General features: G+C 40.3%; 1 protein-coding gene across 7 annotated transcripts in view; it reads right to left on the minus strand.

Moving 5' to 3' along the window:
• The window catches only part of OSBPL6 (oxysterol binding protein like 6), a 206845-nt gene that overhangs the window by 70085 nt on the left and 111333 nt on the right, over nt 1-25427 (minus strand). For 5 of the 7 annotated variants that reach the window (XM_029225083.1, XM_029225080.1, XM_029225081.1 and 2 more), the window contains one exon: nt 18887-19144. In XM_029225083.1, coding sequence (XP_029080916.1) covers nt 18887-18988 — 102 coding nt within the window. In that variant the 5' untranslated portion in view covers nt 18989-19144. Of the gene's footprint in view, nt 1-18886; nt 19145-20258; nt 20373-25427 lie in introns of those variants that run through there. The other 2 variants (XM_029225082.1, XM_029225085.1) reach the window with 2 other exon arrangements.

Raw genomic sequence — 25427 nt, forward strand, 5'->3', positions numbered from 1 at the left:
CACACACAACCACTCATTATTTTTAATGAAATATCCAAGTACTTGAATGCTACTTTTTAATATTGCAGATATGAAGAAGACAGTTTTCAAATTTGTCATACTCAGTCTTGGATTCTAGTTCAACTGGATGCTCCATGAAAGTAAGAACCAGCCCATCTTCACCTTGGTATCCCACTCCCTTTACCCCTAGCACAAGGCCCTGCATACCATAGCCAGTCAATTTCTAGAATTTTTCAGTGCTCTCTGATTAATTTGTAGAGAACAGTCCCTCAGCAATCATTAACACAAGATGAGGTATAAAACTGCCTTCTAGCTTCATCTTGGAAATATCAAAATCACAGCTCCAATAGAATAGAACTTTTGAAAACATTTTAAAATAAGGACTTTTAAAATAGAAACATCTGGTGAATTAATCACAGAGCTCTTGTTTATTAGATTTGAAGCTGTGACTGGTCAATGGAGAACACAAAAAAAATGTAATGTGGCAACATCTTCAGTAACAAATTAAATCTTCATAATGTTTCCTTTAATATCAAAATTTGTGCTGTACTTCTTTAGACTTTTGTTCACAAGCTGGCTATTTTCATATTCTTTCACATGACTTGGAAACACATGCCACGTACCTTCAAGGTGTTATACATATTATATAAGCAGGTTAACTAAAGGGTTACATAAACCTGTTAATTATTCTTTTAAAATCAAGTTTTCTTTCAAATACTAAACTTACAACTTAATTTCCAGGTCAGTGTTTTTTCTTTAAGACTTTTTTTTTTTTTTTCCCTTGAGCAGTTTTAACTCCAGAACAAAACTGAGAGAAGGTACAGAGATGTTCCATATACCCTTTGCCCCCACCCATGCATAGCTCTCCCCCATTATCAACACCTCCGACCAGAGTGGTACCATTTGTGACAACTGATGAACTTAGGTTCATTCCAGATCAGTTTTTTAAGGAACTTAGAACACACAGAGAAGGTGGAAGTACTCACCCGTCCTTTGTTCTCCCTGCTCAGAGAGAACTGATGCACACTTAGCTTAAAACCAGGAGTCTAGCACACATATTTCACTGCAGCTCTTTAATTTGGTAAAAGTTTGTTCCCCAGGTAGCATCCATTGATCTCAATACCCCTCGGCAGCAAGTGGAAATCTGCCAACATGACTAAAGTCTGGTTTACCTGGTGTCAAAGATGTGGGTAAACAGACAATGAGACATTTAACAATAGCTGAACGGTTTAGTTGCGACTCCCGCAGAGAGAAACGTGACTCTCAAAATGAAAGTCCACAGAACTGCTGAATGAGTCTCTTGGTTTGTCCAGCCTGTCGTTTACTTTAATTTCATTTTAAAGATGTAAGAGAACTGCTGGAAATATTTTAGGTTGTGGCTACCAACCTCTGTACAGACTCACTTTTCGTACAAATTTAAGACATAATAAGGAGAACTGGACCATTACTCTCTGAATGTTAACTCCATTGAAATTGTTCGTCTCATTATTTTATCTAAGCTATTTTTCTATTCATGAATTACATAAAATATTGTCCAAGAAAAATATCCAAAATGATTTATAAACTTCTAAAGTATTTTCTTATTCAAGCTTCTGGCTGTTAGGCTTGTCTCTCTTCTAGTTCTACCTAATTCTGACGTAGCAACACTATTTCAGTAATACTAGTAACCTTTATAGTGTTGATGATGACAGTGGTGAGAGTTAATATTTAGTGCTTCCTATATCCCTGTCTCTATGCTTTCCATGGACTATTTCATTCTGTCTTCATAAAAAGCCTTTAACTAATTACTATTAAATTTATTTTATGGCTGACTGAACAGAGAGAGGCACAGTAAGGTTAATGACACAGTAAGGTTAATGACACAGTAAGGTTAAGGTTAATGACACAGTAAGGTTAATGACACAGTAAGTATTGGAGTTGGAATGGAAATCAAGGTTCTCCTCTGGACTCCAAGCTTTTAAATACTGCCCTCTACTAAAGTTAAAGCTAATGTCAGATGACAAAAAATTACAGCAATTTCAAGTAGTGTTTAACCTCAAGACTAACTGAACACATCTACCACAACCTTTCATGGAAACAGAGGGGCAGAAATGAGTAAAACAAACAAACAAAAAAGGCTACAGCACTCTTAAATATGGTACAACCTTGAGGTTTGTTTCCAAGTTTCAAAAACTAAGAGCAAGCCAGCTAGCTTTTACTTCAGGAATGCAGTGTCTGACGCAGAGAAAAGAACAGGAGTTTTGCAGTCACACAGACAAGCATACCAACCCCCACGCTGCTATTTACCATGTGCCTTGGGCAGATCATGAACCTTTCTCAGCCTCCATGTTTTCCATCTGTAAAATGGGGATGTTAATGTCTAGCTTGGAAAACATCGCAAGTCACTGAGTTGGCACCCAGTGTATGGACAGTGCTGCCTACATGCTGGCACACAGCAGGCATTCCATAAATGGTAGCTAACAGCTCAGTTATAAATGCTGTAAGAATAAATGTTCAGGAATACTGTGCTTTCTTATTTCCACAGAAAGATGTGTTCAAACACCCTGCAGGTGTACCACACCTGAGTACTCTTTTGAAAGCAAAGAATCCGTACCTGACATGGCCATTATGTTACTTGGTCAATCTAGCAACCATAGTTAGCACCACGTCATGACCAGAGCATCGGAATTTACAGAGAAAGCTGACAAAGTGAGTAGAGACAGATGCCCTAGATACCTGCCAGTGCGAAAGCAACAGCAGCGGATGGCAATGCACATTCTGCATTCCTCTGAATGTCTACAGCAAAAGTGGTGCACGGACTTGCCTGCTGCCTTCTTAATATATGTCCTTCAAGGAATTACTTTTGTTATTTTTGGAATAGCATAAAATATTAAAATCACCGAAGCCAGAAGGCCATGACTGAAGAAGTAGTAATTCTACTACTTTCTCTATAGTAACAGTTATCTTACTCTCGCTGAAAGACGGCAGAATTGCATTAATAATAACTCTCGGACTTCCCTGGTGGCGCAGTGGTTGGGAGTCCGCCTGCCGATGCCGGGGACACGGGTTCGTGCCCCGGTCCGGGAGGATCCCACGTGCTGCGGAGCGGCTGAGCCCGTGAGCCATGGCCGCTGAGCCTGCGCGTCTGGAGCCTGTGCTCCGCAAAGGGAGAGGCCACAACAGTGAGAGGCCCGCGTACCGCAAATAAATAAATAAATAAATAAATAAAGCAGTTTTGTAAACTTATGGTCCTTTGGGATGATGTTTTTATAGTCCTAATGAAACACCTGAAAATGTACTCTGTAAGAGCAATGATGTCCAAACCTGGGCGAATAACAGTCTCCTGCGGAAGCTTCTATAAACAACAGATTCCCAGACCTCGTCAACGACCTACGAATGAGACCCTCTGGGGTTCACAACCTTGCTGCTATAAACATGCTGACCCAAACCAGCCAGCTCAAGGTAATGAGATAACTTCTTAAGTGAGAAACTAAGGCAGGCCAAGAGAGCCAAAGTGTTCTGGCAAACATACCAGGGCAAGCAGCGAACAGATTCTTCTCAGATAATGTTGAGTTCTAAATCACTTGTGGGTAATGAGCGTGAGCGCCAGGTGGCAAATTTCCTTCCAGCAGTCTCAACTGCAGCACATTTGACATGGACTGAACACATGCTGTAAACACCAAGCAGAAGTGGCAGCAACATCCAAATGGTGGGGAAAGCAAGAAACCTGTGGGGCTGCTCATTTTGTTTCATGGAAAAGGTTAATTGCAGTTTTCAGTAAACAAATAAATGATCAGAATTTCTCATTCCAAAAGCAATACATGTAGTGAAAGTACAGAAAATGTAAAATTCAGGAATGCACAAAGAACATAAAATGCACCTTTGATACCAGTACTTCACAATAATTATTAACATTTTCGTCTATGTACCTTCTGGTCTATTGTTTCCCAGGCCAATGAGGATGTGAAAAATCACTGTTATTGCTGAGTGAAAAAAAAAAAAATGAGGAAATGCGTAACTCAAAAGTAACTGACAAATGCTGCCTTACGAAGTTCACTTAGACAAGTACAGAAGGCCTTTCCCCTAGACATTCCAGCTTGACAAGCCCTACCACAGAGCAAACAGTGAAGTGGTCAAGAAAAGGGGTCCAGAATCAGGCTTCCAGGGAGCAAACACTGTCTTAGCTGTTCATTAGCTGTGGCCAAGATATTTCACCACTTTATGCCAGAGTTTAGTTTTCTGAAAAAGGTGACGGTAGCTCAACCTTCCACAGTGAGAACTCATGAGATGTCAGCTGTTGCTGGTGTTGCTCTATTATTCATGAACGTTTCCTAATATTTAGACTTTTCAGAACACCCAATTTACAAAATGTACCTAAGTTACAGAAGTTGGTCATAGTGTGAGTTTCTGCAAGCGGATATTATTTTCCTATCGACACTGGTCCTCAGTCCTAAAAGTTAGGTTCCTTGGGATGAGTGGAATCCCCAAAAGCCTAAATTGGAAGCAAGTCAGGAATTTAAACATACCTAGCACCACGGGCTTTATTTACCAGCATCACTATGGTGAGGACACTGCAGATTTTCACGTTAGGTTAGTATTTCTCCCTGAACTGAGAGCTGGGTCCCAGGGTCACCCGGCAAATCCCTGGATCCACTGAATTCTATGATTTTTCTATTTAGATACTGGCAGATTTCAAATTATATTCCTCTTCACTGATAAGACTGAAGATGATTTAAATTGGAGGTTAGGTATAAATCAAGAATGCTTGAATTTTTCTCCCCGGAAATGAGAAAATTTTTGTTTAAGGATCATTATATTTTTCACAACCCAAAGATGGAAATAGGTTTCATATTCAGAAAATAAAGATACTGTATTTCAAAGCAGTAATTTGGTTATTTCATTTAGCAAAGCTATTTGAAGAAGATGCTTCAGAGGTTCAATTGGAAGAAAAATATTCCAAGTCAGTTCACATATATGCTGGGGATATTTTTATATCTGTTTGCCCAAGAAGAGAACTTGTTATGAAAACCCTGTACATAAAGTATAGTCACTGATGAGGAACATTTTTACTTTCTGGTTTTCTAGATACCTTCTTCACTAATAATGAACACTGCAAAAATAGTAGATGCTGCTGATATCAGAACTGGGTGGTTATATGGTGGTAAACCAGCCCATGGTTACATGAGTCTCACTGAATCACCGCTTGGGACAGACTTCACATGTTACCAGTCAGAACATTAACTGAATGAGCCACGGTTGGTTTTGTTAATTATTGTTGATTATGTACAGGAAACATTTTTAGATACCCATGTAATTGATATCTTCTATTAGGTTGGAATGATTGACCATAATACTGAATATATATTTTATTAATAACTGGCAAGAAGATTAACTACCAGCTTCTTATGACTGATTAATAATATTATTTTTTTCTTAAAAACTTCTTTATTTTATGATCTCTGAGCTCCTGTAAACTTTAAATCATTATAAGGAATAGCTGGTATTTTTTTTTTCTTTGATTTTTCATTAAACAAAAAGATTGAGTCACTTGAGCATTTACAATGTCTAACCCGGTAGAGCTATAACAATTCACTCTAGTAATGGACACTATCACCTGGTAATTATGTGTTCCAAATCCCAAGTTCTTAGAGGAATAGTATCTGATTTTCTGAAATGACTTGATAGTGACACAAATAAAAATAATCCCTGGTTCTAAGCAGGGGCCTCACTTTAAAAAATGTAGATCCTTGGCTGATCCCGAACTACTGAAACTGTCTCTACAGGGTGGTCCCAGTCTTGTATATTGTAAAAAATTCTCTAAAATATGTAATATAAGGGTAATTATCAAAACAAACAAAATCCAGTCAGCCGGCCATAAACTTAGCCAATTACATAACATTACTGTAAAATAAGTACTATGAGAGACTGGAAACAACAACTCTTGTTTTAAAATAGAGTTCTCTCCCACCCCACCAATATTTTTAACACCTGTGCAGAATGCTCCCAATGCTTTGCTTCTGGTTTGATATCACTGCCTTCATAAGCCTCAAGCCATTTATTCTAGCATACAGTCACTGTCAGCAGCAAGCAGTAGGGTCTGTGCTCTCCTGGTACCTTCTGCCACCTCTGGACCATCCCTCTTCTACTCTCAAAATCCACTGTTCTTGAGAGACTCAGAATTCCCAACTAATCTACTTTCTCTCCTACTAATCATCTCCCAACTGCACGATTATTCCTTCACAGCTACCAAGGCCTCTGGAACCTGGTCCACAATCTTCCTCTCCATGCCAAACAGTCATTCATTTGTTCATTCAAATATATTCTGAGCCATATCATATGCCAGGAACTGTAGGAGGTGCTAGGGATACGTTATTAACAAAAGAAAACCCTTGTTTCCAGGGAGTTTACACTGCAGTGATACGGAATAGAGGAAGAGGATACAAATAAAAACAGATAAATACGTAACATGTCAGGTGGTGGTTAATGCTCTGAAGACAAATAAAAGCAGGTAGGTGTACAGTGAGTGATGTGGATACACAGGCGAGAGCAGGAGAAGGCTACCCAAAAAGGGTACATTTGGAGAATGATTCAAATGTGTGAGCACACATGGGGATACTTGGAAGAAAAGCGAGCTGGTCTGAGGAGGGCCAAAAATGCAAAGGCCCTGAGGTGGCACCCTGCTTGGCACATCGAAGGAAAATGCTGGGGAGAACTAAGTGAAGTGGAACGTGGTAGGAGATGGGACCAGAGAGCTATATGCAGATCCAGATTATGAATAACATTGTAGACAACGGTCAGCAATTCAAATATTTCAGGAGAGATGGGAAACCACTGGAGACCTTGGAGCAGGTGAGAGGCTTGATCTGACTTAGGTTTTAAAGGGACCACTCTTAACTACTTTGTAAAAAATGACCTGTATGTTGGTCAAAGGTAGAAGCACAGAGAGCAGTTAGAAGACTATGGCCATAGTTTGGGTGAGAAATAAGGTGGCTCAGACCAGGGTGGAGGGCGAGGAGGAGGGAAGCAGAGGTCAGATTCCAGGGACATCCCGAAGGCAGAACCAACAGGATTTGCTGAGGGTCTGGAAGTGGGGTGTGAGCAAAAGAGAGGAGTCGAGGATGGCTCCTGGTAAGGGTTTTGGCCTTTACCAAATGAAAGGACAGAGTTGCTGTTTACTGAGATAAGGGGGACTGGAAGGAGTAGATTTGCGAGTGAAATTAAGAGTTCAGTTTTGGACATGTTAAAGTTTTGTTGTTGTTGTTGCTGTTTGTTTGTTTTTATTTTTGGCCATGCTGGGTCTTCATTGCTGCGCACGGGCTTTCTCTAGTTGCAGTGAGCGGGGGGCTACTCTTCGTTGTGGTGCGCGTGCTTCTCATTGGGGTGGCTTCTCTTGTTGTGGAGCACGGGCTCTAGGTGCATGTGCTCTAGTTGTAGCACGCAGGCTCAGTAGTTGCGGCACGCAGGCCCTAGAGTGCGTGGGCTTCAGTAGTTGTGGCACATGGGCTTAGTTGTTCCGCAGCATGTGGGATCTTCCTGGACCAGGGATTGAACCCACGTCCCCTGCATTGGCAGGCGGACTCTTAACCACTGCGCCACCAGGGAAGTCCAGACATGTTAAGTTTGGGATGCCTTCTTAACATCCAAGTGGAGATCACCCCTGGTCACTTAAATATTATTGTGGCTGACTTCCTGACACCCTGGATCAGGGTTTGTCAATTCAAATGCTTTCAAGGGCCAGGCAGGAAGCATGAAGTATTGAAATACAATAAGGAGAAGTAGAGACTGTGGCTGATGAGAAAGTAAATGTCCCATCTAAAGGGGAAGCTGCTCCTGAGCCCAGTCTAGTTGCCATTTGGAATCTGGGCCCCGTGTTCCTTTATCTTCCCATTTTGAAATAGAAAGAAGAATCTGGATTTTCAACAACCAAACCTTATGGAAATAAAAAAGTTCCATGATCTATCAAATTCAAGAAGTGCTCAGTTAAATCAAGTTCTGACTGCAGGATTTATCGGTGTCCTTAATTTATTAATTTAAAAAATTGCAAAAAAAGATTGTGTTCAGCATTTCTCCAATTTACTTGACAGCAGACCCTCTTTTCACGCATCATCTCAAGGGACAAGTGTTCCTTGGCGCATACTTTGGGAAATGCTGGCTTGTGCAAAAGTTCTAGATGTCTAATCAACCTATTTCCTCTTTGAAAATTGTAGGGAGTATATACCTTGCAGTTTAAGAGTCATAGTTGATCACACACACACACACACACACAGCCAATTTTGTTAGATATTCTAACATCTAATACCAGACTTGAATAAAGTGTGAATGGAGCAATTACTAAAGTCTTCCAACTTGTTAAATACTAAGTGGGGCCTTGACCCTCTCCTTGGTGAAAAAACAGTGAAATCACAGGGGCACTGAATCACTTCATTTCCCATCTCCTCTCCCTCCTTCACCTGTTGGGCTACATAATTTAGTGACAGGAAGGGCTGCCAATTACTACTATGCACTTGACAGATGTTCTTTGTTCTACTTATCTATGAGGAAGGAAGAAGGGAGAGGACAAATAAACCTGGAATGTAAAATCTGTAATAAAAAGACAAGACTAATATTGTTGCAGGTCTTTAAAAATATCCTCTAGGATACATTAAAATATTTGAGGGGCAAGGCTTGTCTCTGAAGAATTAAGAGTGCGTAGTCTGTTTAAAAGAGCTCACAATACAGTTGAGGAGATCAGTACATAACAAGATAATGAATGTCAAATATTGTCAAGAAGTTCTATAAAGTTTAGAGAAGGGAAAGTTCAACGTGGGCTTGAGCGGCCAGTTGAGAGTGTCACATGAGCTGGTCTTTGAAGCATAGGGAGGTATCAGGTTGAGAGGAGGGTGGTGGGAATTCAGTGCAGGAAAGACAAGGGCAGAGATGGAGATAAGGCAGTTTTGGGAACCATTAAGCAGACAAGACTGTATAGGTTGGGAGGAAAATGGGACACTGAGGCTGGATCCGATCATGGTGGTCTCTGGATACTAAGTAAAGAAATCTGGCCTTAATCATGTAGGTATAACTGAAAGTCTTTGAAGGAATTTTTTTTTTTCCTGCGGTACGCGGGCTTCTCACTGCTGTGGCCTCTCCCGTTGCGGAGCACAGGCTCCGGACGCGCAGGCTCAGCGGCCATGGCTCACGGGCCCAGCCGCTCCACGGCATGTGGGATCCTCCCGGACCGGGGCACGAACCCGTGGCCCCTGCATCGGCAGGCGGACCCCCAACCACTGCGCCACCAGGGAAGTCCTCTTTGAAGGATTTTGAGCATGAATCTGCCAGATTCAGGAAATTCGATCTCAGGAGGCCATAAGGGGCCAGTGAGGCAAGAGCACTCTGCAGGATCCCAGGTTGAGGTGATGAGAATCTGGTCTGGGGAGCCGACAGTGGGACTAGAAAGAAATTATGATATTATGAAGGAGGAAATAATCAATAGGACCTGTTAACCTATTGAATGTGGGAGAGGCAAAGAAGAAGGGAATGGCTTTGACCCTGGGTCCATGAAAGAATGATTACCCTCATAGCAAACTGGTTTAAGCATACTGATTTAAGGTGAAAATGATACAATTAAGGAGAGATGCCCAATCAAGTAATCAGTGATCTAGGAAGGACAGGCAAGAAAGGTGCAGTAACGTACCACTGTACGGTATATGCTGTGTGCTAGATCCTTTACCAATATGATCAACTTAGGAGAGAAATAGGGATGGACTTTGCAATTTGGCACCATCTACACAGATATCAGTCAAATCAGGAGAACTGTAACATTCAATGAAGACTACTTCATCACTTTCTCTATGTCCCTTCACTATGAAAACAGCCATCACACAAAAATAGATGCATTAAAATACACTACATCATATTATATCCCAAGATCACTCAGAGTTTCTGATTTCCGTAAGTTAATACTGGATTTTAAGAAGTGATGAGACAGGGAGAGAAAAGAACTGTGATTGTTCTTTATTCTCTCCCTTGAGGGGGATTAACAGACACAAAAGAGGAGGCAGGAAGGAACCAGAGGAGAAAGTATTTGGGAGAGTTTCCACCTGCTGAGATAAACAAGAATGAAAGTAAACTCTCTCCTTAAAGAATAATAACCATTTGAACAGTGTCTCTTACTTTTCCAGAATTCATTATCAATTTGCAGACGTGCTCCTTTATTCCCATAATAAAACTTTCCATCCACAAGCCAGCCAGGAGTTACCCATTCCACCTTTACATGTCCTCTGGCAGACCAGGATCTCAGTTCCTACCTGTTTAGCACGCTCACCCCAGAGCTCAGATGCAACGGCAGCTCAACAGTGCATGACAGATGTTTCTGCAGCAGTCAGCAGTCTTTTCCATTTGCCATAATTCTCCAGGGTGAATGGGGTCCATCCCTTCCTTCCCTCAGCAGCCAGAAAGGCCATGCTGCTTAAAATGTCTCTCAATTTAAATGCCCAGGGCAAGGGAAAAATGAAGAAGCCATAACGAGAAAGGACAGAGAGCCAAGTGAAGGGTAAATTAAAACTGCAAACTTAGAAAGCATCTCAGCATGCAGTAGGAATTTAACATAAATGTGTTTTCATTCATGGTACTCTTAATTTTTTTAAACTCTAAAAATGTAATGCAATAAACATTATAGCTGTGTGTAATCACAGATTTAGTTAACGGTGTAACTGCTTCTAATGAACAGAATGTAGATATCCTCTTTGATTTCTATAACAAAAACACCAATGTCAAAAATTCCCAAGGATAGAAATATCTGCTTTAGAATCTGTGAAAGATATACACACAAGGAAACCCTGATTCTTACAGATTCCCCTGCAATCTCTTGCTAGAAATAGGAGAGGGAGTTCTGAAAGGGTTTGTAGACTGAGGGTTCCTTAAGGAACACCCCCAGGAATGCATTCCCACCATCTACAAGAATGAATTCTCACGTGGAACTGGCTGTCTCAAGACCCAAGTCTGTACTATGGAGTATCAGATAACTGATGTGTGTACTTCTAGAAACTAGGCAATATACTTTCAACATATAAAATGGGGGGAAAGAGAGGGGGACCTTCAAGATGGTGAGGAGTAAGATGTGGAGATCACCTTCCTCCCCACAAGTACATTAAAAATACATCTACATGTGGAACAACTCCTACAGAACACCTACTGAACGCTGGCAGAAGACCTCAGACTTCCCAAAAGGCAAGAAACTCCCCACATACCTGCCTGCATAGGGCAAAAGAAAAAACAGAGACAAAAGAATAGGGACGGAACCTGCACCAGTGGGAGGGAGCTGAGAAGGAGGAAGTTTCTGCATGCTAGGAAGCCCCTTCACTGGCAGAGACCAGGGGTAGGTGGGGGGAAGCTTCGGAGCCACGGAGGAGAGCACAGCAACAGGGGTGCAGAGGGCAAAGTGGAGAGATTCCCGCACAGAGGATCGGTGCCGACCAGCACTCACCAGCCTAAGAGGCTTGTCTGCTCACCCGACAGGGCAGGTGGGGGCTGGGAGCTGAGGCTCAGGCTCCAGAGGTTGGATCCCAGGGAGAGGACTGGGGTTGGCTGTGTGAATACAGCCTGAAGGGGGCTAGTGCACCACAGCTAGCCAGGAGGGAGTCCGGGAAAAAGTCTGGACCTGCCTAAGAGACAAAAGGCCATTGTTTCAGGGTGCACGAGGAGAGGGGATTTCTTCCCTGTTTGCCCACAGAAGGCAGAGTGCCGCCTAAACGAGCTCCAGAGATGGGCGCAAGCTACGGCTATCAGCTCGGACACCAGAGACGGGCATGAAACACTAACGCTGCTGCTACAACCACCAAGAAGCCTGTGTGCAAGCACAGGACACTATCCACACCTCCCCTCCCGGGAGCCTGTGTAGCCCGCCACTGCCAGGGTCCTGTGATCCAGGGTCCTGTGATCCACAGTAGAACATGTGGCGCACCTCAGGCTGTTGTAACATTATGCTGGCCCCTGCCGCTGCAGGCTTATCCCGCATTCTGTACCCCTCCTTTCCACCGGCCTGAGTGAGCCAGAGCCCCTAATCAACTGCTCCTTTAACCCCGTCCTGTCTGAGCGGGAACAGACGCCCTCAGGCGACCTACACGCAGAGGCGGGGCCAAATCCAAAGCTGAACCCCAGGAGCTGTGCAAACAAAGCAGAGAAAGGGAAATCTCTCCCAGCAGCCTCAGGAGCAGCAGATTAAATCTCCACAGTTAACTTGATGTACCTACATTTGTGGAATATCTGACAGAGAACAAATCATCCCGAAATTGAGGCGGTGGACTTTGGGAGCAACTGTAGACTTGGGGTTTGCTATCTGTGACTGATTTTTTTCTGACTTTTACGTTTATCTTAGTATAGTTTTTACACTTGTTATCATTAGTGGATTTGTTTATTGGTTTGGTTGCTCTCTTCTTTTTTTAAATTATTTTTCAATTTTTTTACTTTAATAATTTAATTTTTTAATTTTTATTTATTTTTCTCCCTTTTCTTCTGAGCTGTGTGGCTGACAGGGTCTTGATGCTCCGGTCTGGCGTCAAGCCTGAGCCTCTGAGGTGGGAAAGCCGAGTTCAGAATATTGGACCAACAGAGACCTCCCGGCCCCATGTAATGTCAATCGGCAAGAGCTCTCCCACAGATCTCCGTCTCAGCGCTAAGACCCAGCTCCACCCAACAGTCAGCAAGCTCCAGTAATGGACGCCCCATGCCAAACAACTAGCAAGACAGGAATACAGCCCCACCCATTAGCAGAGAGGCTGCCTAAAATCATACTAAGTTCACAGACACCCCAAAACACACCACCGGACGTGGCCCTGCACACCATAAAGACAAGATCCAGCCCCACCCACCAGAACCCAGGCACCAGTCCCCTCCACTAGGAAGCCTACACAAGCCACTGAACCAACCTCACCCACTGGGGGTAGACACCAAAAACAACAGGAACTACGAACCTGCAGCCTGCGAAAAGGAGACCCCAAACACAGTAAGCTAAACAAAATGATAAATATGCAGCAGATGAAGGAGCAAGGTAAAAACCCACCAGACCAAACAAATGAAGAGGAAATAGGCAGTCTACCTGAAAAAGAATTCACAGTAATGATAGTAAAGATGATCCAAAACCTTGGAAATAGAATGGAGAAAATACGAGAAACGTTTAACAGGGACCTAGAAGAACTAAAGAGCAAACAAACTATGAAGAACAACACAATAAATGAAATAATTCCCTAGAAGGAATCAATAGCAGAATAACTGAGGCAGAAGAACGGATAAGTAACCTGGAAGATGAAAGAGTGGAAATAACTACCACAGAGCAGAATAAAGAAAAATGAATGAAAAGAATTGGGACAGTCTCAGAGAACTCTGGGACAACATTAAATGTACCAACATTAGAATTATAGGGGTCCCAGAAGACGAGAAGAAAAAGAAAGGGACCGAGAAAATATTTGAAGAGATTATAGTTGAAAACTTCCCTAATATGGGAAAGGAAATAGTCAATCAAGCCCAGGAAGCGCAGAGAGTCCCATACAGGATAAATCCAAGGAGAAACATGCCAAGACACATACTAATCAAACTATCAAAAGTTAACTACAAAGACAAAATATTAAAAGCAGCAAAGGAAAAGCAACAAATAACATACAAGGGAATCCCCATAAGGTTAACAGCTGATCTTTCAGCAGAAACTCTGCAAGCCAGAAGGGAGTGGCAGGACATATTGAAAGTGATGAAAGTGAAAAACCTACAACCAAGATCACTCTACCCAGCAAAGATCTCGTTCAGATTCGACAGAGAAATTAAAACCTTTACAGACAATCAAAAACTAAGAGAATTCAGCACCACCAAACCAGCTTTACAACAAATGCTAAAGGAACTTCTCTAGGCAGGAAACTCAAGAGAAGGAAAAGACCTACAAAAAAAACCCCAAAACAATTAAGAAAATGGTAACAGGAACATACATATTAATAATTACCTTAAATGTAAATGGATTAAATGCTCCAACCAAAAGACACAGGCTGGCTGAATGGATACAAAAACAATACCTGGACATAACCTGTCTACAAGAGACCCAATTCAGACCTAGGGACATATACAGACTGAAAGTGAGGGTATGGAAAAAGATATTCCATGTAAATGGAAACCAAAAGAAAACTGGAGTAGCAATTCTCATATCAGACAAAATAGACTTTAAAAATAAAGACTATTAGAAGAGACAAAGAAGGACACTACATAATGATCAAAGGACCAATCCAAGAAGAAGATATAACAATTATAAATACTTATGCACCCAACATGGGAGCACCTCAATACATAAGGCAAACGCTACAGCCATAAAAGGGGAAATCGACAGTAACACAATAATAGTAGGGGACTTTAACACCCCACTTTCACCAATGGACAGATCATCCAAAATGAAAAGAAGGAAACACAAGCTTTAAATGACACATTAAACAAGATGGACTTAATTGATATTTATAGGATATTCCATCCAAAAACAACAGAAAACACTTTCTTCTCAAGTGTTTATGGAACATTCTCCAGGATAGATCATATCTTGGGTCATAAATCAAGTCTTGGTAAATTTAAGAAAATTGAAATCGTATCAAGCATCTTTTCTGATCACACGCTATGAAACTAGATACCAATTACAGGAAAAAAACTGTAAAAAATACAAAGACATGAAAGCTAAACAATATGCTACTAAATAACCAAGAGATCACTGAAGAAATCCAAGAGGAAATCAAAAAATACCTACACACAAATGACAATGAAAACACAATGGCCCAAAACCTATGGGCTGCAGCAAAAGCAGTTCCAAGAGGGAAGCTTATAGCAATAAAATCCTACCTCAAGAAACAAGAAACATCTCAAATAAATAATCTAACCTTACACCTAAAGCAATTAGAGAAAGAAGAAGAAAAAAACCCCAGAGTTAGCAGAAGGAAAGAAATCATAAAGATCAGATCAGAAATAAATGAAAAAGAAAGGAAACAATAGCAAAGATCAATAAAAGTAAAAGCTGGTTCTTTGAGAAGATAAACAAAATTGATAAACCATTAGCCAGACTCATCAAGAAAACAAGGGAGAGGACTCAAATCAATAAAATTAGGAATGAAAAAGAAGTTACAACTGACACTGCAGAAAAACAAAGTATCATGAGAGATTACTACAAGCACCTATATGCCAATAAAATGGACAACCTCGAAGAAATGGACGAATTCTTAGAAAATCACAACCTTTCGACACTGAACCAGGAAGAAATAGAAAATATAAACAGACCAATCACAAGCACTGAAATTGAAACTGTGATTAAAAATCTTCCAACAAACAAAAGCCCAGGACCAGATACCTTCAGCGGCGAATTCTATCAAACATTTAGAGAAGAGCTGACACCTATCCTTCTCAAACTCTTCTAAAATCTAGCAGAGGGAGGAACACTCCCAAACTCATTCTACAAGGCCACCATCACGCTGATACCAAAACCAGACAAAGATGTCACAAAAAAAGAAAACTAAAGGTCACTATCACTGATGAACACAGACGCAAAAATCCTCAACAAAATACCAGCAAACAGAATCCAACAGCACATTAAAAGGACCATACACCATGATCAAGTGGGGTTTATCCCAGGAATGCAAGGATATGCAAATCAATCAATGTGATACACCATATTAACAAACTGAAGGATAAAAACCATAGGATAATCTCAACAGACGCAGAAAAAGCTTTTGACAAAATTCAACACCCATTTATGACAAAAACTCTCCAGAAAGTAGGCATAGAGGGAACCTAAGTCAACATAATAAAGGCCCTATATGACAAACGCACAGCCAACATCGTTTTCAATGGTGAAAATCTGAAACCATTTCCTCTAAGATCAGGAACAAGGCAAGGTTGCCCACTCTCACCGCTATCATTCAACATAGTTTTGGAATTTTTAGCCACAGCAATCAGAGAAGAAAAAGAAATAAAAGGAATACAAATCAGAAAAGAAGTAAAACTGTCATTGTTTGCAGATGACATGATACTATACACAGAGAATCCTAAAGATACCAGCAGAAAACTACTAGAGCTAATCAATGAATGTGGTAAAGTAGCAGGATACAACTTTAATGCACAGAAATCTCTTACATTCCTATATACTAATGGTAAAAAATCTGAAAGAGAACTTAAGGAAACACTCCCATTTACCACTGCAACAAAAAGAATAAAATACCTAGGAATAAACCTGCCTAAGGAGACAAAAGACCTGTATGCAGAAAACTATAAGACATTGATGAAAGAAATTAAAGATGATACAAACTGATGGAGAGATATACCATGTTCTTGATTGGAAGAATCAACATTGTGAAAATGACTATACTATCCAAAGCAATCTACAGATACAATGCAATCCCTGTGTAACTACCAATGGCATTTTTCACAGAATTAGAACAAAAAATTTCACAATTTGTATGGAAACACAGAAGACCCCGAAAAGCCAAAGCATCTTGAGAAAGAAAAACAGAGCTGGAGGAATCAGGCTTCCTGACTTCCAACTATACTACAAAGCTACTGTAATCAAGACAGTATGGTATGGGCACAAAAACAGAAATATAGATCAATGGAACAGGAGAGAAAGCCCAGAGATAAACCCATGCACATATGGTCACTCTATGTTTGATAAAGGAGGCAAGAATATACAATGGAGAAAAGACAGCCTCTTCAATAAGTGGTGCTGTGAAAACTGGACAGCTACATCGAAAAGAATGAAATTAGAACACTCCCTAACACCATCCACACAAATAAACTCAAAATGGATTAAAGACCTAAATGTAAGGCCAGGCACTACAAAACTCTTAGAGGAAAACAGGCAGAACAGTGTCTATTACATGAATCACAGCAAGATCCTTTTTGACCCACCTCCTAGAGAAATGGAAATAAGCCCAAAAATAAACAAATGGGACCTAATGAAACTTAAAAGTTTAGCACAGGAAAGGAAACCATAAACAAGACAAAAAGACAACCCTTAGAATGGGAGAAAATATTTGCAAAAGAAGCAACTGACAAAGGATTAACCTGTAAAATATAAAAGCAGCTCAATATCAAAAAAACAAACAAACCAATCCAAAAATGGGCAGAAGACCTAAACAGACATTTCTCCAAAGAAGATATACAGATTGCCAGCAGACACATGAAAGGATGCTCAAAATTACTAATCATTAGGGAAATTTAAATCAAAAGTACAAGGTAGCACCTCACACCGGTCAGAATGGCCATCATCAAAAAATCTACAAACAATAAATGCTGGAGAGGGTGTGGAGAAAAGGGTAACCTCTTGCACTGTTGGTGGGAATGTAAATTGATACAGCCACTATGGAGAACAGTATAGAGGTTCCTTAAAAAACTAAAAATAGAACTACCATATGACCCAGCAATCCCACTACTGGGCATATACCCCGAGATAACAATAATTCAAAAAGAGACATGTACCACAATGTTCACTGTAGCACTATTTACAATAGCCAGGACATGGAAGCAACCTAAGTGTCCATCGACAGATGAATGGATAAAGAAGATGTGGCACATATATACAATGGAATATTACTCAGCTATAAAAAGAAACAAAACTGAGTTATTTGTAGTGAGGTGGATGGACCTAGAGTCTATCATACAGAGTGAAGTAAGTCAGAAAGAGAGAAACAAATACCGGATGCTAACACATATATGGAATCAAAAAAAAAAAAAAGGTTCTGACGAACCTAGGGGCAGGACAGGAATAAAGATGCAGATGTAGAGAATGGAGTTGAGGAAATGGGGAGGGGGAAGGGTAAGGTAAGCTGGGATGAAGTGAGAGAGTAGCATGGACATATATACACTACCAAATGTAAAATAGATAGCTAGTGGGAAGCAGCTGCATAGCACAGGGAGATTAGCTCGGTGCTTTGTGACCACCTAGAGGGGTGGGATAGGGAGGGTGGGAGGGAGATGCAAGAGGGAGGGGATGTGGGGATATATGTATATATATAACTGACTCACTTTGTTGTACAGCAGAAACTAACACACCATTGTAAAGCAATTATACTCCAATAAAGATGTTAAAAATAAATAAATAAAATAAAATAAAATGGGGGGGAAAACTCTTCAAGAATGTTCACTAATTAAATGTCCCCCAAAAGGAAAGTTTTCATAAAAAGTTAACCTCTGCTTATTGTGCATTTCCAGTTACACAAGAAATTCTACTCAATATTACAATGGCAAATGATAATATTCAGACAAGTGCTGGGCAAAACAATCACCTGTTTTGACAATGAAGAGAATTCATATGCCTAATCCCCATACAACCTTGCCTGTAGAATAGGCACTGGAGTAGTAATAAAGTAACTGTGTAAACAAAAATAATTTACAGAATGGGCTCAATGGGATAATTAAGCACCAATAATTTATTTTCTCTATTGATTTTAATTCTCTTAATTCCCTGATTCTACAATTTTATTTGTAACCTGATTCCTGAATCTGACTGTTACCAGATTCCATGAAACTCCAAACAGAAGTTAGGGCTTGGCAGACCAGTGAGAGACTTGGAGGAAGACTGTTCAGATCCCTTTCCACCTCCATGAATGAGGAAGGAAGAACAGAACATTCATGTTCCAGAAGCTGCCTCTTGCCTCCAGGTACAGATGTGAGGAGAACACTGCAGGGCTTCACTTAGCTACCCTTCCTGTAGTTTGTACTCTGAAAAAGGATTCTAAATCACAGAAAAGCTAGAGCAGGATCTTCACGACATCATCAGGTAGGTCTACAGAAAACAGAGAGTTTTCCTGTGGAATAAAAATCTTCACAGCAAAAATTTCAGACTTAATTAGCAATCCCATCGTATCCTAATGGTACTATAGTTGCATAAAATAACAAAATGCACTTTACACTGTTATCTTACCTGCCTACTGTCCCTTTGAGAGGATGCCGAAGAGGAGGCACTTCTATGGGTGGGGGTGGACGTTCTATGAGCAGGGGATATGCCCTTCTCATCTGAACTCATAGCTGCAGTTTGAATCTAGTTGTATGCACTGAAGACCATCCCAATCGTGTCTCAAATTCACAGACAAAGCAGCAGATGATTTTTCAGCTTTAGTCCATTTCATGAATCAGGTTGGACTAGAAAAGATGAGGCAAATACTGAGGGTGTCCAAAACACCTAAAAGCAAAATGAACAAACAATAAAACCTCATGTGAATGATTTAAAAATCCTTAAATTAAAAATCATTTTTTCTAGGCAACAGTACTAAAAGGTGAGAGGAAGAACTCTGACACATTACAAAATACTATCCCTTCTTCTAGATTTTAAGGTAGAGGATAAAAGCATTAGTATGTAACAAAAGTTTGTCAACATGGAAAACAGGAAGAAACCACACGTTAAAGTGATATTCTTCCCTTGTATTGTTGTTTTAAAGCAGATTACAATGCTATGTTCTGGACCCTCATGCCAAAGTATATCAGTTTCTTCCCTTGAAATTCAATTTCCCCTGCGCAGTGGATTATAATAAGATCTCCATCCATGTTTGTCATCAGTTTAGTTCAGTCATGTCATGCATGTGATGGTTAAATCTGACAAAAAGCAGTCAGTGACAAAAGGCAAAAGAGTTGATGTACTTTATGCATCGTATGATCCAGCATTTGGGAAGGATCAAGGAATACACATATGTACTGTTATCTGTACTTCAAGACCACAGCATACCTACATATGACTCGCAGCAACCAGCAGGCTCACAAGTATCTACAGACTGACAGGCATGTCCCGGGACTGGGGTAATGATGGTTCACTTATCCACAGCCAAGAACCATTTCATTTTTCATTTGGATTCATATAAGGGAAGTCTGCATTGTAACTAATAGAGCTAAAAACTTGTCCCCAAGAGAAGCATTGTTCAATTGACAACACAGGTTGCTAGAAAAAAAATTTTTTTAAAGGTAAGCATGATAGTGTAAGATGAAAAGCTTACACAACAAACAATCTGTGTCCCAAAACACTGACAACTAAAGTGAACTTGTCCTCTTCTAAGAAGGTGGAAGGCTAAGTTCCAGGCCCAATCTTAATCATAATACCTTGAAGGAAGCATAGAACCCTTGGGTAAGTACTTTAGCACAAATTAGAAAAGAAAGTTGCTGGTGATGAAGAGAAATCAATCTTTAGGACAAAGAAAAGTGAGACCTAAACTTTTCAGTCCAGAGGGAGAAACAGTCAATGAAAAAAATCAAGAAGGATGAAGATGCATGGAGTATTAGGAGGACACACGGCGAGCGCAACTCACTAGGTCTGGAGGTCCGAGGTATCCCTGTGCAAGTGGGCTTGAGCTGAGACCTGAAGGATACGAAAGAGTTAACCAGGTGTCTGGTTGTCCAGCTGGGTGTGATCAATGAATTCACGCTTGTCAATATGATCAGAGCACACAGAGACAGTGCCATGATGGTCAAAGAAAGGCACAGGTCCATTCCTGCAGGGCCTTGTAGTCCATGTTCAGCATTTTGATTTTTATGATGAGCACAGGAGGCCATACAGAGGTGAGGAGGTATAACCAGATTTGTGTTGTTTAAAAGATCACTTTGGCAGCCATGAGGAGAACCAAACTGGGGAAGTAAAGAAGATGAGGGAGGCCTGATCGGGAAACAAGAGATAGTGAACTAGAGAGGTGGCAGGAAACTCAGCACCTAGTCCTGTCAGTTGTGAGTAGATATGGAGGAGGAAAAGCGGTGTTGAGGATGGTTCCCAGGTTTCTGGTATTCCTAGCGAGGGCTGGACAAAGGAAATCCACAATTGACAGCAGGTCATGAGTATGGTTTCAGACGTGTTAACTTTAAGGTACAAAGGAGGCATTCAAGTGGGGACAAACACATGGAAAGGTAGGTCTGGAGCTCTGAGGAATTTAGGCTGGAGACAAATGTTTAATAGACTATGTTAACAGTACAAATGTATCGAATGACTTATGTATAGATCATGTAAACTCTGCAAGTGCAAGCAAATTAAATTTTATACAGGCCTATAGTTATATTTTTTAAATCTGCAACATTATGTTAACGGAGTATGAGACCCTGAATATAATCAGGATTTTAATAGTTAATAGGTTATAGAGAATATTCAAAAGAACAATCCCAATAATTAAAAGGCAAATGACTATAAATCGGAAAAACTTGGGACTTTCTAGTGAATAGAACTTGTGCTCCTTTCACAAGATTTTGACATCACCTGTCACCACAGGGAAAATAAAAGCTACTTACTCCCAAATTCGAAGACTTTCTCTTGAAACAAAACTAGTGTTTGGGCTAACAGAAATGTAAACAGCTGTGGAGCTCTTTCTTTGGCTTGAGATCAGGTTTTGTTTAGTACTGGCAAGAGACAGTAATAAGCTGACAATTGCTAGGTGGTCAGCTAATCCTTCTGTTTTATGAAGGTAGCCTAATAAGCGTAAGTAAAGTTTCTCAAGCCAAACTCTGGTGCCAGCAAACAGAAAGCAAGAACACTGCTCAAATTCTTTATGTGAAGTACTTTGCTTTCTGGTCCAAGATGCTTTACAAGTATATGCTGATACTTGAGCTAAAAGTACGGAAGTTCTGTGATGTGCTCAAATGCCCCAAGGGATGAGGCGGAGACAACCAAACTCATCAAACTCTCATCCATTTGGAAGTAAATTTAATCCAAGCTACATCAAGGGCCAACATTTCTTCTGATGCACTTTTTCTTTTCCCTAACAGCATCCAACTGCACTTTCCTCATTAACATCAATGCTAACACCTTGGTTTTAATTTAAAATGATATTTTCAGGGTAATCTGTCTTTGAAGAAAGGGCAGCATTTTGGTTGAATTATAATTATGAATATCTTGAATAATGTCAGGAATGTGGAAAAGGTGAGTGAGAGAATTTAATTCGTTCCAAGAATTGTTTTTGAGGTTACTGTTTTTGTTTCTATTATTTTTAAAATCTCTTTTAACAAAAAGAGTTTCAGGTACCTAATATAAGGTTGAATGAAATGACCTTTAAAGATCATTCCAATTTGATTATAAATCAAGTGTCTGATCACTGCTCTATTTCAAAATGCATTACAAAAGTAAGTCTAAACTCTGTTAGTAGGTTGCGACTATTTATTCATTATTCCTAGAATGTAAGAATTGCTGTGACATTTTAAAAAAGATTTATTTCATCTCTGTCAAAGCACATTTTCAGAAATCGCTGAAACAAAATTGTAAACCTATTTTAGACCATAGATTTTTTTTTTTCTTTTTTTGCCGTACGTGGGCCTCCCACCGTTGTGGCCTCTCCCCGTTGCGGAGTACAGGCTCCGGACGCGCAGGCTCAGCGGCCATGGCTCATAGGCCCAGCCGCTCCGCAGCATGTGGAATCTTCCCGGACCGCGGCACGAACCCGCGTCCCCTGCATCAGCAGGCGGACTCTCAACCACTGCGCCACCAGGGAAGCCCTAGACCATACATTTTAATGTCAACACCAACATAATTCCTCTACTCAATGAGAAAGGTATTGTGGCTGAAAACAGCAATATGAGAGCCTAACATCTAATTTCCCTGTTTCATTCCTCCTTCACATCAGTGGGATCACTACAATTGTTTCTAAGTACTGTAACATTTGCATTTACACTGAGTGACATAAAATTCAGATTTATGACCTAGGGACCTAACTAAAGCAAAAAGTGGCAGGAAAGACTTCTACAACTTGTTGTTTACAGGCATCATACATTGTGTGTGTTCAGAAAAACATCTGAAACTGGGGACTACTTAGCCTGGGCTAAGTTGTGATGTGGTAACACACAACTCCAGAATCTCAAGGGCTTAAAAGAAAGGTTTATTTCTTACCCATTTACATGTCCTTAGGAGGTCGGCTGCTGCCCTGCTCTATATCCTCTTCCTTCCAGGCCAAAGGAGAAACCCCCATGTGAAGGAGGAAAAGAGCCATGGCAGGACGACTCAACAGTTCTTAGAGCTTTTGCTTGTAGGTGGCACATGCCACTTACACTCACGTTTTATTGGCCAAAGCAAGTCACATGGGCAAACTGAAGTCCGTGAGGCATGAAAGTATAATCCTCCCAGAAGAAGAGGTAGTGATTACTTGGGCACCATAATATGATGTACTACATTTACCACAGGAAAAGATTAAAAGTACAGATGAAAATATTTAAATTGACTCTAGTTTCGTCACCTAGAAATAATCCTGGTTAACATTTTGGTTATACTTTAACCAAAGTAGAAGAAAAATGTCCATACTCTCTGCAATATGCTTTCTTCAATCAACAATACATTGGTAACAGCCTTCCTTGTGAACAAAAAAACTTTAGTATCACCATTCTTAATCACTATATATAAGGCCACCACACAGATGTAACACAATACATTTGACCATTCTTCTAGTGGGACATTTAGATTGTATTCAGTTTTTTCTGAAACAATGAGATTTATCACAGAAGAGTTCATTATGATTATTCACTTTTGATTATTATAAAATGACCTGCTTTATTTCACTGTTTTGCTTTATTTGATATCACCTGCTTTCTTTCTGTTGTAATTAATGAAATTTGTCCATGCTTTTACATTTAAACTTTCTATTTCTATACTTTTGTATTATGTGTTCCTCTAGTAATGATCATGTTGGGTTGTTTTAAAAAAATCTAATTTTAGTAAAGTTTTCCCCATTTCCATTTACTGTTTCACTAATAGTTGGCCTTACCCCTGTCATACCATTTTATACTTTCTATTTTTTGGTTCTTCTTTGTTTCCTTTAATGAGTGATGGCTTTTCCTATATAATCTGCCTTTCCTTATAATACTGTTTTTTACATGGTTTTAATTGACTTTTATATTTCCCATTAATTTGGAAGATACAATTCCCCCTTTAAAGTTCTATTAATGTTCTCCTTTAAGTCTAAATCATGCTGGAACCTGGAGTCTGTAAGTGACAAAGTCAAGAGTAAAATGGTATCTTTCGAGTCTTCACTTGCAATATAAGTCTCCCTTCCCCTTCCCCCTGGCCCCCCCAAAAAATCAAAAATTTCTCCTCAGCCTTCATCTCAACTTGGTGATTTAATCTGGAGTTTTGCAGAATCACGCTTAGGATTCTAGAGCAATAGCGAGGAGCTGATATGACTTTTTCTGTTTGGGGCCAACTGAGACCTCTAAGTACGAGGACAGACTAAGAAAAGCAAAGCCTTTTTTTGCCCTTTTCAAGCAGTCTCCTTCTCCTCAAGTGCAGCTGAGGTTTGTCATAATCAGGACCTGGCTAGACTTTCCTCAATTTGAGATATCATAGAATTGGGGTCTAGTCCTCCACAGTTTTGAAATTAGATTCTGTTTTACGTCAGTGTTCGGGATAGTGATAGTTTGCCTTTTCCAGTATTTGCATCACTTATTTACAGAGAATTAGGAGGAGTCACATTAGATAATCCTAGACACCAGTCACCTGGAGCAGGACATTCCTATCAACTGACCTTATCAACGCAAATGTCTTTGTACTACTAGGTGGAATAAACTGGTTTTCTATCAAGATCATCACCAGAACAACAAATGCCTATTGTCATTATATATTATAGTCGTTACAATGTCATTATATAATAAAGTTTTTTTCCTTAAATAGAAAGGGTAGGAAATCTTTTTTATTTTTAAAGTCATTAAGCCACAGATGAGAAAAAGAAAATTAGGACTGATTTCAAGAAGGTAAGCTGGAGACTGCCAGGAAAGATGGCAGGGTAAGATCTGATAAGGATATTTCTAGGAAATGACTAAACAGCAGTGACTAAAAGGATTAAAAAAAAAAAAAAGACCATTAGTACTTACTCTAGGGAACAGTGGCCACCACATGCCATAAAGTCTAAGGAATCACTTCATTCAGGACCAAACCAGGATGTATGAAACCAACATATGACTCCCCTTCTCAAGACAGTGAAGTGGTATAGGAAGAAAGTCTGGGAAGCTCCACCAGTTTCCTCAAAACTGGAAAGACAGGTGGCAAGAGGCACAGGGAAAAGGGTGGCCACAGATTAATAGCTTTCAGAGGCCATGGAGGCACACCTCTCCTGGCATGGCAAGTCCACAGGTACCTTGATTGCCCTTTGCTGCTTTCCTCAATCTTGCCTTCGGACAAGCGTCATGGACATGTCCCAATGCACCCTCAAAATACAGCCTCCAATCCCCAAGCTGGCCTCTGGTGGAGTCGTTTGCAAAACTAAGGAGGAAAATGTATACAGACACAAGTTCTCTGATTGTGACCAACCAAGACTCTAATCCCTCCCCACAACTCCTAAGGCTCTTTACACTAAGTAAATGACTAAAGACAAACTTATGTTCTATATCACCCAGCCCTTCAAGGTGAATTTTAAGAGGATTTGAATGCTAACCAAGTAAACATGAAGGGAGCCAAGGATACTTGGCACAAATAACCTTTTGACAAAGAGCAGCTTTTATACAAAGTATAAAAAAAAAAG

This window comes from Monodon monoceros, unplaced genomic scaffold (assembly GCF_005190385.1).
Source record: "Monodon monoceros isolate NGI ecotype Baffin Bay Population unplaced genomic scaffold, NGI_Narwhal_1 Super_Scaffold_16, whole genome shotgun sequence".
NCBI classification, from domain to species: domain Eukaryota; kingdom Metazoa; phylum Chordata; class Mammalia; order Artiodactyla; family Monodontidae; genus Monodon; species Monodon monoceros.